The sequence below is a fragment of the Oncorhynchus nerka genome, linkage group LG18 (genome assembly GCF_034236695.1).
Source record: "Oncorhynchus nerka isolate Pitt River linkage group LG18, Oner_Uvic_2.0, whole genome shotgun sequence".
NCBI lineage: Eukaryota > Metazoa > Chordata > Actinopteri > Salmoniformes > Salmonidae > Oncorhynchus > Oncorhynchus nerka.
Window position 1 is genome coordinate 22,336,707 of NC_088413.1, and position 14,711 is coordinate 22,351,417.

At 42.9% G+C, this 14,711-nt stretch overlaps 1 protein-coding gene across 2 annotated transcripts; it reads right to left on the bottom strand.

Annotated features, from left to right (window-relative positions):
• Positions 1-1,042: 1,042 nt before the first annotated feature.
• Positions 1,043-13,365, bottom strand: LOC115122283 (asialoglycoprotein receptor 2-like). Of its 2 annotated transcripts, none has more exons than XM_065003754.1 (6): positions 13,048-13,365; positions 3,794-3,907; positions 3,474-3,707; positions 3,211-3,353; positions 3,000-3,100; positions 1,043-2,354 (listed from the first exon to the last, which is right to left on the bottom strand). In XM_065003754.1, exons 1-6 carry the CDS (start codon positions 13,265-13,267, stop codon positions 2,183-2,185), a joined length of 984 nt encoding a protein of 327 aa, XP_064859826.1. In that variant the 5' UTR covers positions 13,268-13,365; the 3' UTR covers positions 1,043-2,182. The 2 variants fall into 2 exon arrangements, with proteins under 2 accessions (XP_064859826.1, XP_064859827.1); XM_065003755.1 differs by having other exon boundaries at positions 3,794-3,892; positions 13,048-13,362.
• Positions 13,366-14,711: the final 1,346 nt, after the last annotated feature.

The window sequence follows — 14,711 nt, forward strand, 5'->3', positions numbered from 1 at the left end:
GTCTGGATTACTGCAACTCGCTGTTGGCTGGGCTCCCTGCCTGTGCCATTAAACCCCTACAACTCATCCAGAACGCCGCAGCCCGTCTGGTGTTCAACCTTCCCAAGTTCTCTGCAGACGTCACCCCTGCTCCTCCGCTCTCTCCACTGGCTTCCAGTTGAAGCTCGCATCCAAGACGGACTACAAGACCATGGTGCTTGCCTCCACGGAGCTGCGATGGGGAACGGCACCTCAGTACCTCCAGGCTCTGATCAGGCCCTACACCCAAACAAGGGCACTGCGTTCATCCACCTCTGGCCTGCTCGCCTCCCTACCACTGAGGAAGTACAGTTCCCGCGCAGCCCAGTCAAAACTGTTCGCTGCTCTGGCCCCCAATGGTGGAACAAACTCCCTCACGACGCCAGGACAGCGGAGTCAATCACCACCTTCCGGAGACACCTGAAACCCCACCTCTTTCAGGAATACCTAGGATAGGATAAAGTAATCCTTCTCACCCCCCTTAAAAGATTTAGATGCACTATTGTAAAGTGGCTGTTCCACTGGATGTCTTAAGGTGAACGCACCAATTTGTAAGTCGCTCTGGATAAGAGCGTCTGCTAAATGACTTAAATGTAAATGTAATGTCAGAGTCGTGTGTATAGGTAGCAGGGAAGTCAGGCGCTGGAGAATCAAACTCAGTGTAATGGAGTTATTTAATAACAATGAACGAAACATCCTCCAAACACTAAATGTAACAAATAACAACAATGGGTACGAGGACCTGTCGCACACCAATACAAATAATATATACAACACTGACATACAAACCATCTCTGACAAAGACATGAGGGGAAACAGAGGGTTAAATACACAACAGGTAATGAATGGGACTGAAACCAGGTGTGTAGGAAGACAAGACAAAACCAATGGAAAATGAAAAATGGATCAATGATGGCTAGAAGACCGGTGACGTCGACCGCCGAGCACCGCCCGAACAAGGAGAGGCAACGACTTCGGCAGAAGTCGTGACAGTTAACATAAACTCAGCAAAAAAAGAAACATCTTCTCACTGTCAACTGTGTTTATTTTCAGCAATCTTAACATGTGTAAATATTTGTATGAACATAACAGGCCTACAAGCCCTCAGTCCAGTCTCTCTCAGCCTATTGCGGACAGTCTGAGCACTGATGGAGGGATTGTGAGTTCCTGGTGTAACTCGGGCAGTTGTTGTTGCCATCCTTTACCTGTCACGCAGGTGTGATTTTCGGATGTACCGATCCTGTGCAGGTGTTGTTACACGTGGTCTGCCACTGTGAGGACGATCAGCTGTCCTGTCTCCCTGTAGCGCTATCTTAGGCGTCTCACAGTATGGATATTGCAATTTACTGTCCTGGTCACATCTGCAGTCCTCATGCCTCCTTGCAGCATGCCTGAGGCACGTTCACACAGATGAGCGGGGACCCTGGGCATCTTTGTTTACCCCCAAATATACATCAACATGTTCAGTAGGTCCAGGACTATAATAACGAGTCATTAGAATGTCCAGACAATATATTCAACACTACAAACTGCTCCAAGTGGATATTGAGGGTGGGTAGTCTTAACCAGTGAGGATGAGGTGACAACATAAACCACCAGGGCTCTCCTCTCTCGTTATGAACCTAATTGGTTGAGGCGTTTTGAGTGACAGCTGGTTGAACCACTGAAAATATCAACTTCACTTCCCTCTTTTGGGACCCATATATGGGAACAACAGTCAAATATGAGCATTTGATATTTAACTTGACAACAAAGACTGACTGTCAAAGATGATTCATTTACATCGTTTGATACCCTTTGATATCTCTACTACACTCATTGGTTGGTGATACAGTCACCTCCTATACAGTGTATTTAATGGTGGTTTGGTACTGTTGAGAATGTCATCACCAGGCCTAAATTGGAGATTGTAAATATCTGTAGCAAGTAAGAAGAATGTATTTAATTGGAATTGACCAAATGCACCGCATACAGTGTGAACAAAGTCAAGTGTACTAAATTCATGTTGACTCTGGTAAACAGGAAGCTACAATGTCAGGAAATAAGCATGTAATTTATTAATATACTAATACAAACAAATACAACATTTGTGTGCATGGGTTTGAGATAGAGAGAGACACAGAGAGAGAGCGAGAGAGAGATACACTGGAGTCTACAGTATGTGTTACAGCATGTTGTTATGGTGATGTAAAAACTCTTTCTCACAAACCCAGTTGATTATGCTGTCACATGACAAATCATTCCATGCCTTCAGAGGACTCTGATCTTTGGCTATCTCAGCACAGTCCTCGTCCCCATTAGGACCTGCATTATCAGGCTGTTTGGCATACCAGTACCTTCAGGGTTAAAAACAGTCAGATATCATGGTTAATACCAGTACCTACAGGGTTAACAACAGTCAGATATCATGGTTAATACCAGTACCTACAGGGTTAAAAACAGTCAGATATCATGGTTAATACCAGGACCTACAGGGTTAACAACAGTCAGATATCGTGGTTAATACCAGTACCTACAGGGTTAAAAACAGTCATATATCATGGTTAATACCAGTACCTACAGGGTTAAAAACAGTCAGATATCATTGTTAATACCAGGACCTACAGGGTTAAAAACAGTCAGATATCATGGTTAATACCAGGACCTACAGGGTTAACAACAGTCAGATATCATGGTTAATACCAGTACCTACAGGGTTAAAAACAGTCAGATATCATGGTTAATACCAGTACCTACAGGGTTAATAACAGTCATATATCGTGGTTAATACCAGTACCTACAGGGTTAACAACAGTCAGATATCATGGTTAATATCAGTACCTACAGGGTTAATACCAGTTAGACGTCACAGTTAGAACATCACAATCGGAAATATTATGTGTACATTTTTCATAGTTAATTGTGTTGACTGGTATCATCAATGACCTGTATTGAAAACAGTTTAATGGAGCCTTATTGACAGATTAGTTAACATCTCTCACCCTGTGGTCAGTGGGGTGCCATCCACCCATTTCCAGGTCCCCTCATTAACAGAATCGGTCAGACCAATCCAGACTCTCCTCTTGAGGTCGAAGATAAATTTCTGTTGTTGAAAAATATATATAATTATATGGTTTATCTTTTACCCCCTGCACAACATTATATTTTCGCTCTCGCCCTCGCTCTCTCTCTCTCTCTCGCTCTCTCTCTCACCTGTTCCTTATCACTGTTTATGATCACCAGGTCTGCTCCTCTCTCCAGACAATCCTCTCTGCTCTTCTTCCAGGTTTTAGTCTCAGTAGACAGGAAGTACCAGCTGGATTCAAACTTCTGCCAGCCAGCAGAACAGGTTTGTTCTACAAGATGATTGACATGAATTTTCTTCAACTTATCACAATGTACACTTAATATAAGAATACAGACTCATGATCATGTTTGTGGGATTAATTATAATTTATTACTGTAGGTTTACTCACTGCAATTGGTAAGCCACCCCCTAAGAAAATCTCTCTCAGTCTGTAGCTGTTCTATCTGTTTAGCCAGGTTGTTGTAACTGGTCTGTAGCTGGTCTCTCTCAGTAGTCAGGTTGTTGTAGCTGGTCTGTAGCTGGCCTCTCTCAGTAGTCAAGTTGTTGTAGCTGGTCTGTAGCTGGTCTCTCTCTGCAGATGAGTTGGTTTTATAGGCTAAGAAACTCTTATAAACCCAATAATCTGTTACAACAACAACAAAGTTTATAATTAAGAGAGATAGTCACAGAACTGCTGGTGAATTGTAGGAATTATAACTTCAGACTTACAGTAGACAGACAGGCCTATGATCCCAGCAAGTAGAACACACAGCAGCCCCAGACACACTGCAGCAACTCTGGAGGATCTCTTCCCTGAGTTATCAGGCTCTGTGGACACAGGTACTGTACATAGCGTCATCAATGAGACACAATCGAACATGAACCATCTGGTGCAGGGCTCATCTGGTAGATTCCAAGGTTTTGTCTTGAGCGAATGATCAGGGGCAGGAACATAATTTGCAAATTGACTACAAAAGCCCAAATAAATATAAAATGTGACTAAAACGTAATAATTTCAAACCTTTCTTACGTTAGTGTGTCTCTCTATTATACTTGGGAACAGATTCCCAAAATTAAAATCAATAGGAGCTGATTTCCTCGGTATTTGCTAGCATGCCATTCACCTCCAGTCATTGCAAAACTACCGCTAACTTCCTTCATACGGGATACAGTCATAAAAATGTCATCTACAAGCTCGTCTGTCTCTGGGGAAGTAGATAAAGGGCCAAAATCCTGAAGTATCACTTCAGTTTTATTTTGTCTCCAAATTGACATCATTGAAGGACAATGTCTAAATTTGACTTAAGTGGAAGATAGGATTCGCCCCATATGATCCCAAAGTATGAAGCATCTCTATTGTTTGGTCGGTAGGGATGTCCTTGTCTCATTACGCACCAGCAACTCCTGTGGCGGGCCAGGTGCGCAGTGTTGCCAGGTGCACAGTGTTTCCTCCAAAATATTGGTGCGGCTGGCTTCCGGGTTGGATGCGCGCTGTGTTAAGAGGCAGTGCGGCTAGGTTGGGTTGTGTATCGGAGGACGCATGACTTTCAACCTTCGTCTATACCGAAGCCTGTACGGGAGTTGTAGCGATGAGACAAGATAGTAGCTACTACAACAATTGGACACCACGAAATTGGGGAGAAAAAATAAATAAAATAAATAATAATAATAATAAAAAAATATCCGAAATTCTGAACATCCCACGGAGCACCATTACATCCATTATTTAAAAAATTAAAGAATATGGCACCACAACAAACCTGCCAAGAGAGGGCCACCCACCAAAACTCATGGACCAGGCAAGGACGGAATTAATCAAAGAGGCAACAAAGAGACCAAAGATAACCCTGAAGGAGCCGCAAAGCTCCACAGTGGAGAATTTTGTATCCATCCATAGGACCACTAGAAGCCGTACACTCCACAGAGCTGGGCTTTATGGAAGAGTGGCCAGAAAAAAATGCTTAAAGAAAAAAAGAAACAAACACGTTTGGTGTTCGCCAAAGGTATGTGGGAGACTCCCCAAACATATGGAGAAGATACTCTGGTCAGATGAGACAAAAATTGAGCTTTTTGGCCATCAAGGAAAACGCTATGTCTGGCACAATCCCAACACCTCTCATCACCCCGAGAAGCATAGTGGTGGCAGCATCATGTTGTGGGGATGTTTTTCTTTGGCAGGGACTGGGAAACTTGTCAGAATTGAATGAATTATGGATGGTGCTAAATGCAGGGAAATTCATGAGGGAAACCTGTTTCAGTCTTCCAGAGATTTGAGACTGGGACAGAGGTTCACCTTCCAGCAGGACATTGACCCTAAGCATACTGCTAAAGCAACAGTCGAGTGGTTTAAGTGGAAATGTTTAACTGTCTTGGAATGGCCTAGTCAAAGCCCAGACCTCAATCCAATTGAGAATCTGTGGTATGACTTAAAGATTGCTGTACACCAGGGGAATCCATCCAACTTGAAGGAGCTGGAGCAGTTTTGCCTTGAAGAATGGGCCAAAATCCCAGTGGCTAGATATGCCAAGCTTATAGAGACATACCCCAAGACACTTGCAGCTGTAATTGCTGCAAAAGGTGGCTCTACAAAGTATTGACTTTGGGGGGTGAATAGTTATGCATGCTCAAGTTTTCTGTTTGTTGTCTTATTTCTTGTTTGTTTTACAATAAAAAAATATTTTGCATCTTCAAAATGGTAGGCATGTTGTGTAAATCAAATGATACAACCCCCCAAAAAATCTATTTTAATTTCAGGTTGTAAGGCAATAAAAATAGCTAAAATACCAAGGGGGGTGAAAACGTTTGCAAGCCACTGTACATGCAGGTAGGACATATAGCCAAACCTATTGTTGACTTTCAAATGAATCATTAGACAGAATTTTACAGAGAAGTAACACTTACTCATGGATTTGAAAAACACTTGAGCTTAAAGAGTTACAAGTAGGCTGGCTAACCAGAGAGAGAAGAGGAAACTGTGGCTGTCAGAGTGAGATCGGAGGGAGGGAAGGAGAGCAGTAGCAGTGTTAGTAGCTTCCTGTATCTGTGAGGTCAGAACTCAATCTATCAACCACAATGAGGAACGAGCTGTCTTGTTCCAGGCCAACTATATTGCAGTTGAGTTGCACGCGTCAACAAATAAGGTTACTGTACAACATGATGTGATCATCTGATGTGTTAAACACCAATCCAGGCATTGTGAGATCTGGCAGGCGACTTCAATGTAATCAAACTGGAATGTGTCCAATGTCATGAGTGGGGTTGAAGGAGAGAGAGGGCGGGACTTGGTAATGAAGGAAGCTTTCAGCAGCCATCATGTCAACTAGCAGAGACAACAGAGGTCATAGGGTGGCAATGAACTGTCAAAAAAACTACTGTCTATCCACAGGTTAACTGTCATAACATCTACTGTCTATCCACAGGTTAACTGTCATATCATCTACTGTCTATCCACAGGTTAACTGTCATAACATCTACTGTCTATCCACAGGTTAACTGTCATAACATCTACTGTCTATCCTCAGGTTAACTGTCATAACATCTACTGTCCATCCACAGGTTAACTGTCAAAACATCTACTGTCTATCCACAGGTTAACTGTCATAACATCTACTGTCCATCCACAGGTTAACTGTCATAACATCTACTGTCTATCCACAGGTTAACTGTCAAAACATCTACTGTCTATCCACAGGTTAACTGTCAAAACATCTACTGTCTATCCTCAGGTTAACTGTCATAACATCTACTGTCCATCCACAGGTTAACTGTCATATCATCTACTGTCTATCCACAGGCTTACTCTTATAGTATCTACTGTCTATACCCTAGGTTGCTTTGACACTACTATAAAACAAAATATATTTAATAGATGCAAATGATAATTAATACCTTATACAGTAATGATGACACCTGCATAGTTACATCTGGGAAACTGAATTATACGTATCTTTGTCAGGTTGTTTGTGTTGGTTGAGGTTTACGCTAAACTCAGCCTGATGATGACTGTGTCACACCTTCAAATCAAAATCCAATCAAATGTATTTGTCAAATACACATGGTTAGCAGATGTTAATGCGAGTGTAGCGAAATGCTTGTGCTTCTAGTTCCGACCATGCAATAATATCTAACAAGTAATATAACCTAACAATTTCACAACAACTACCATATAAACACAAGTGTAAAGCAATGAATACGAATATGTACATAAACATTTATAAAAACACACATTACATCAAGTTGGCAAGATGCAGTAGATGGTATAGAGTACAGCATATACATCTGAGATGATTAATGTAGGGTATGAAAACATTATATAAGGTAGCATTGTTTAAAGTGGCTAGTGATACATTCAAGAGGGACTCAAACATTAGTGTGGGGAAAATACCAGAAAATTATTCAGATTTTATAGTTCATTCTATAGAAATTATGATGCATGAATCTGCCACAACCTTTTTTATAAAACCCGTTACTGAGAAATGTCTGGAACTCATCCAGTGACATCATTACCAGTCACACAATCTGAGAGACTGTGACCATGACAACTGACCACAAGGTCCTGAATTTGAGAGAGGACCACTCCCACTGCTGTGAGTGATGCGTCACAGGTGACCAGAGTTGGGCTGGTGAGGTTAAAGTGGGTGTCAGGCCAAGTACACCTCCTTCTTCAACAGCTGATGCAGAGGGAAGTGATGGCTGAATACTGGGGCAGAAAGAGCATGTTGTAACCCACCATTCCCAGAAATGAGGCAGGATGCGAAGCAGATGTCGGTTCTGGGACAAGATGGATGACTTCCATGACTGGAATGACAGGAGTCATCGTAGGGTCCAGGAGGGGCTTATGTGTGAACGCTGTCATGGCAAATACGCCGTTGAAGAGGGTGGGCCACTGCTCTTGCAACGTGGAGGTGACGTGCAGGATTGTTGAGCCAATGTTGTCCAACAGAGAGAACCCCAGGCTGGTGAACATGTATAGACCTAAGATATTAGTGCCCTGCCGTGTGATGTGGAAAGGGATCTGAGTGAGGAGGTTCTTTCAATTAACTGGTCCCTGATCATTTAATCTCTAAAATAACCACACTGACATGACTGCTAGTCCTTTATGATCACTGACGCACTGTTTCACTGACTCACCCACTCTCTGTGACGTACTGTGTCACTGACTCACCCACTCTCTGTGACGTACTGTGTCACTGACTCACCCACTCTCTGTGACTCACCCACTCTCTGTACCATTTGTCACTCTCTGACGTACTGTTTCACTGACTCACCCACTCTTGTCACTGACTCACCCACTCTCTGTGACGTACTATTTCACTGACTCACCCACTCTCTGTGACGTACTGTGTCACTGACTCACCCACTCTCTGTGACGTACCTTTCACTGACTCACCCACTCTCTGTGACGTACTGTGTCACTGACTCACCCACTCGCTGTGCACGCTGCCAAAACTGTATCCTCTTCAGAAGCCCACTCTGTTTCTTCGCGAAATGTCCATGCAAAAGTTTAAAAGGTGTATCATAAACTCAGCAAAAAAAGAAATGTCCTCTCACTGTCAACTGCTTTTATTTTCAGCAAACTTAACATGTGTAAATATTTATATGAACATAACAAGATTCAACAACTGAGACATAAACTGAACAAGATCCACAGACATGTGACTAACAGAAATTGAATGTTTCCCTGAAAAAATGGGGGGTGGGGGTCACAATCAAAATCAAAACAGTCAGTATCTGGTGTGGCCACCAGCTGCACTAACTACTGCAGTGCATCTCGTCCTCGTGAACTGCACCAGATTTGCCAGTACTTGCTGTGAGATGTTACCACACTCTTGCACCAAGGCACCTGCAAGTTCCCGGGGGTAATGGCCCTAGCCCTCACCCTCTGATCCAACAGGTCCCAGACGTGTTCAATGCGATTGAGATACGGGCTCTTCGCTGGAAATGGCAGAACACTGACATTCCTGTCTTGCAGGAAATCATGTACAGAATGAGCAGTATGGCTGGTGGCTATGTTATGCTGGAGGGTCATGACAGGATGAGCCTGCAGGAAGGGTACCACATGAGGGAGGAGGATGTCTTCCCTGTAAAGCACAGCGTTGAGATTGCCTGCAATGACGACAAGCTAAGTCCAATGATGCTGTGACACACCGCCCCAGACCATGACGGACTCTCCACCTCCAAATCGATCCCGCTCCAGAGTACAGGCCTCGGTGTAACGCTCATTCCTTCGACAATAAATGCGAATCTGGCCATCACACCTGGTGAGACAAAACCGCGACTCGTCAGTAAAGAGCACTTTTTGCCAGTCATGTCTGGTCCCACAACGGTGGGGTTGTGCCCATAGGCGATGTTGTTGCCAGTAATGTCTGGTGAGAACCTGCCTTACAACAGGCCTACAAGCCCTCAGTCCAGCCTCTCCCAGCCTATTGCGGACAGTCTGAGCCCTAATGGAGGAATTGTGCATTCCTGGTGTAACTCAGGCAGTTGTTGCTGCCATCCTGTACTTGTCCCACAGGTGTGATGTTCAGATGTACCGATCCTGTGCAGGTGTTGTTACGCGTGGTCTGCCACTGCGAGGATGATCAGCTATCCGTGCTGTCTCCCTGTAGCTCTGTCTTAGGCGTCTTACAGTACGGACATAGCAATTTATTGCCCTGGCCACATCTGCAGTCATCATGCCTCCTTGCAGCATGCCTAAGGCACATTCACGCAGATGAGCAGGGACCCTGGGCATCTTTCTTTTGGTGTTTTTCAGAGTCAGTAGAAAGGCCTCTTAAGTGTCCTAAGTTTTCATAACTGTGACCTTAATTGCCTACCGTCTGTAAGCTGTGGTCGTTAAGCTGTGTCTTAACGACTATTCCACAAGGTGCATGTTCATTAATTGTTTATGGTTCTTTGAACAAGCATGGGAAGCAGTATTTAAACCCTTTACAATGAAGATCTGTGAAGTTATTTGGATTTTTACAAATTATCTTTGAAAGACAGGGTCCTGAAAAAGAGACATTTCTTTTTTTGCTGAGTTTATGTGTTTGCTTCCCCGAGCATTTGGAAATTGCGAAGGCCCTCGGCGCCAAAACAGTGAAAAAGAATGGCCCTTTTCCTCTCACGGCTAACCACATCGAGTCCGGTAGCTAGCATGTACACTACCATTCAAAAGTTTGGGGTCACTTAGAAATGTCATTGTTTTTTACAATGCCAGCATCCCGGAGTCGCCTCTTCACTGTGGTGTTTTGCAGGTACTGTTTAATGAAGCTGCCAGTTGAGGACTTGTGATGCATCTGTTTCTCAAACTAGACACTCTAATGTACTTGTCCTCTTGCTCAGTTGTGCACCGGGGCCTCCCACTCCTCTTTCTATTCTGGTTAGTGCCAGTTTGCGCTGTTCTGTGAAGGGAGTAGTACACAGCATTGTAAGAGATCTTCAGTTTTTTGGCAATTTCTCGCATGGAATAGCCTTCATTTCTCAGCACAAGAATAGACTGACTCGTTTCAGAAGAAAGTATTTGTTTCTGGACATTTTGAGCCTGTAATCAAACCCACAACTGCTGATGCTCCAGATACTCAACTAGACTAAAGAAGGCATGTTTTATTGTTTCTTTAATCAGGACAACAGTTTTCAGCTGTGCTAGCATAATTGCGAAAGGGTTTTGTAATGATCAATTAGCCCTTTAAAATTATAAACTTGGATTAGCTAACACAACGTGTCATTGGAACACAGGAGTGATGTTTGCTGATAATGGGCCTCTGTACTCCTACGTAGATATTCCATAAAAAATCTGCCGTTTCCAGCTACAATAGTTATTTACAACATTAACAATATCTAGATGGCATTTCTGATAAATTTGATGTTATTTTAATGGACAAAACATTTGCTTTTCTTTTAAAAACATGGACATTTCTAAGTGACCCCAAACTTTTGAACAGTAGTGTACGTCTCAAACTACAACTTCCATGTGTCCCATGGGATTGTTGGTTTAAACACATGAGGCAAGAGCTGCTCTGGTGGAGGTAGGGATATTGTAGAAAGACTTTCAGCCATCCTCGTTTGACAAATGTTCTGTGAATCAAAGCTAATTGAAGCTTATGCTTGTCTCAATGAATAGCATAACCGAAATACAACAGATATAGAACTACCATATTAGCTCTGCATAAACCAATTAGACTGTCCAATCAATGATACCAATCATGAATGACAATCAGTGATGAACTCTATCTCTCTCTCTCTCTCTCTCTCTTTCTTTCTTTCTTGTTCCTTATCACTGTTTATGATCACCAGGTCTGCTCCTCTCTCCTCTCTGCTCTCCATCAAGGTTTTAGTCCCAGTAGACAGGAAGTACTAACTGGACTCAAACTTCTGCTAGCCTTTAGGACTCGTTTGTTCTACAATATGATTAACATACATTTCCATCAACTTATCATGATGAACATTTAACGAAAGAATAAAGACACACTATATCCTTCCTGTTTGGCCCTGTCCGGGGGTGTCCTCAGATGGGGCCACAGTGTCTCCTGACCCCTCCTGTCTCAGCCTCCAGTATTTATGCTGCAGTAGTTTATGTATCGGGGGGCTAGGGTCAGTTTGTTGTATCTGGAGTACTTCTCCTGTCCTATTCGGTGTCCTGTGTGAATTTAGGACCATGCCTCAGGACTACCTGACATGATGACTCCTTGCTGTCCCCAGTCCACCTGGCCGTGCTGCTGCTCCAGTTTCAACTGTTCTGCCTTATTATTATTGGACCATGCTGGTCATTTATGAACATTTGAACATCTTGGCCATGTTCTGTTATAATCTCCACCCGGGACAGCCAGAAGAGGACTGGCCACCCCACATAGCCTGGTTCCTCTCTAGGTTTCTTCCTAGGTTTTGGCCTTTCTACGGAGTTTTTCCTAGCCACCGTGCTTCTACACCTGCATTGCTTGCTGTTTGAGGTTTTAGGCTGGGTTTCTGTAGAGCACTTTGAGATATCAGCTGATGTACGAAGAGCTATATAAATACATTTGATTTGATTTGATTTGATACAGAGTGCATGAGATAAATGTATTACTGTAGGTTTACTTAGTGAGATTGGTAAGCCGCTAATAAAGTCTCTCTCAGTCTGTATCTGGTCTTTCTCTTTAGTCAGGTTGTTGTATCTGATCTCTAGCTGGTCTCTCTCTTTAGTCAGGTTGTTGTATCTGGTCTGTAGCTGGTCTCTCTTTAGTCAGGTTGTTGTATCTGGTCTGTAGCTGATCACTCTTTAGTCAGGTTGTTGTATCTGATCTCTAGCTGGTCTCTCTCTTTAGTCAGGTTGTTGTATCTGGTCTGTAGCTGGTGTCTTTCTGCAGAGTTTTTTAAGACAACTAATAAGGACTACTGAAGCTGAATGATAAGAACTATATCTACACTGAACATAAATATAAATGTAAAACATGTAAAGTGTTGGTCCCATGTTTCATGAGGTTAAATAAAAAATCCCATAAATGTTCCATACGCACAAAAAGCTTATTTCTGTCAAATTTTGTTTACATCCCTGTTAGTCAGCATTGCCAAGATAATCCATCCACCTTTCAGGTGTGGCAAATCAAGAAGTTGATTAAATAGCATGATCATTACACAGGTGCACCTCATGCTGGGGGCGGTAAAAGTTAGTTTTGAGAGAGCATGCAATTGGCATGCTAAATTCAGGAATGTCCACCAGAGCTGTTGCCAGAGAATTGAATGTTAATTTCTCTACCATAAGTATTTCTGTCTGTAATAAAACCCTCTTGTGGCTGAGCCTGGCTCCCCAGTGGGTGGGCTTGGTATACTGTCTATGAACATACTGCAGCAACTAGGAAGGATCTCTTCTCTGAGTTATCAGAATCTGTCGACATATATGAGACATGCTCTGTGTGTGTGTGTGTGTGTGTGTGTGTGTGTGTGTGTGTGTGTGTGTGTGTGTGTGTGTGTGTGTGTGTGTGTGTGTGTGTGTGTGTGTGTGTGTGTGTGTGTGTGTGCAATCTTACCTGAAGCAACAACTCCATCTCTTGTACTGGGCTTGAAGGCTCTTACGTTGGCATATAATTGGCCATCAATGTCTGTGTTCTTCATTGCATCAGGCTCATCGTTTTCATAGACTCCCTCTGACATCTTAACACACTCGTGGTCAAATACAATAACTTCTACTTCTAACCTCAACTCTATTGTACGTCTGTAGCTGTGTCTTCTCCCTGCACTGTCCTGCATCTGTGTGACTCACTGTAGTGACACTATGTTTTTAACAGACAACCACAGTGGAGGGGAAACTGTCAAATCAACACCACGCTTCCACCAGCCTTAGTTTGTAATCTAAACATGTTTCCCATAGTGCTCATTATGTGATATTATGATTAAACTTGTTAGGTTCTAAATATCAGAGTAAGAACTCAACGGACTCTATGAAAGCTTCGACCAACTTTATTCACCCCAAAGGATGGAACAGCTGAACAGACAAAGACATATTTCCACCAGTGGTAATATACATACCCCAATTTGGTTGGAGTCTCCTCCTTCTCTCTAACTTCACATCTTTATTGCTAGGCAGGAAGTTAAGTGATACGGGCAATAAACTGTTCCTTCTGCCTTAAGGTGATCTGACCTGACCTCAACCCCCTTCCTCACAAATCCACAGCTCTCCACCCTTATCAGTGCCTGCCAACATGTGATTGTTTTCCCTGCACTCAGTACATTCCAAGCTTAATTGCATCCTCCATATACATTCCACCTACAGATATTGCTCCCCTCATGTCTCTAGAATAACTAATGATTAATCATATTTAAAGTTCAGAAATCCAAGCCCATCAAACTGAAGTGATAATATACTCCATGATATGACTCTATATGTGATGTATGTGTGACTCATATATGATGTATGTGTGAATTCACAGGGTCACAATTTGTGATGTGTTAAACTAAATTGGGATCCTGTTAATTGACATATACACTACATATATCCTGACTGAGTTTACAGCACCCCCAGCCTTCAAATGGAAAGCACATTATGGCTCTCACTCTGTGACTGGTGGTGTAGGGGGGAGTTGTCCCTCAAATCTGATCTTGGGGTCAGTTTTGCATTTCCACCACAAATGGTTAAGGTTAGGATCAAGTGGGAGAGGGGTGGGGTTGCTGATCCCAGATCTGTACCACCGATGACCATATAGGTTTATGCTTTCTGTGAGATTTAGGATAAATGATATTCAGAATGAAACTCTGGCGGTCAACTTGGTTTAGGGGTGAATTTCACCAAAAGCAGTAATTCTGACAAAATCTTCATAGTTTCAGTTTGACAGATTTAATAGAATAGAAAAAGAAAAAGCCTCCACACGTTTTATGACAAAAAGTTCATATTTCCACCCTGTCTTTCAGTACAACATAACATATACATACTGGTTACATCTTATGACACAACTCTCTCTGCACTGTTTCCACTGTTCCACATGACATCTACCTACATGAACTATTATACAACTCTACAGCTCTACTCTATTCCACAGGAGGAGAGAAAACATCACACAGACCATTAGATACAGGCACAGAGTCAAAGGTGGCCCTCTCGTGGTCATAGTACTAACTACAGGTAGAGATGTAGTGTTGGTGACAGAGACCTGGGTGGATGTAGTACTAACTACAGGTACAGCTGTAGTGTTGGTGA

Bases quoted from the DNA above. Each gene is read 5' to 3' on its own strand.
- LOC115122283 (XM_065003754.1), bottom strand. From the start codon at position 13,267: ATGCAGGACAGTGCAGGGAGAAGACACAGCTACAGACGTACAATAGAG. The intron at 3,908-13,047 runs GTAAGATTGCAC...CGCTATGTACAG, and splicing joins AGATGGAGTTGTTGCTTCAG to TACCTGTGTCCACAGAGCCT. The intron at 2,355-2,999 runs GTGAGAGATGTT...TTAACCCTGAAG, and splicing joins GGCACCCCACTGACCACAGG to GTACTGGTATGCCAAACAGC.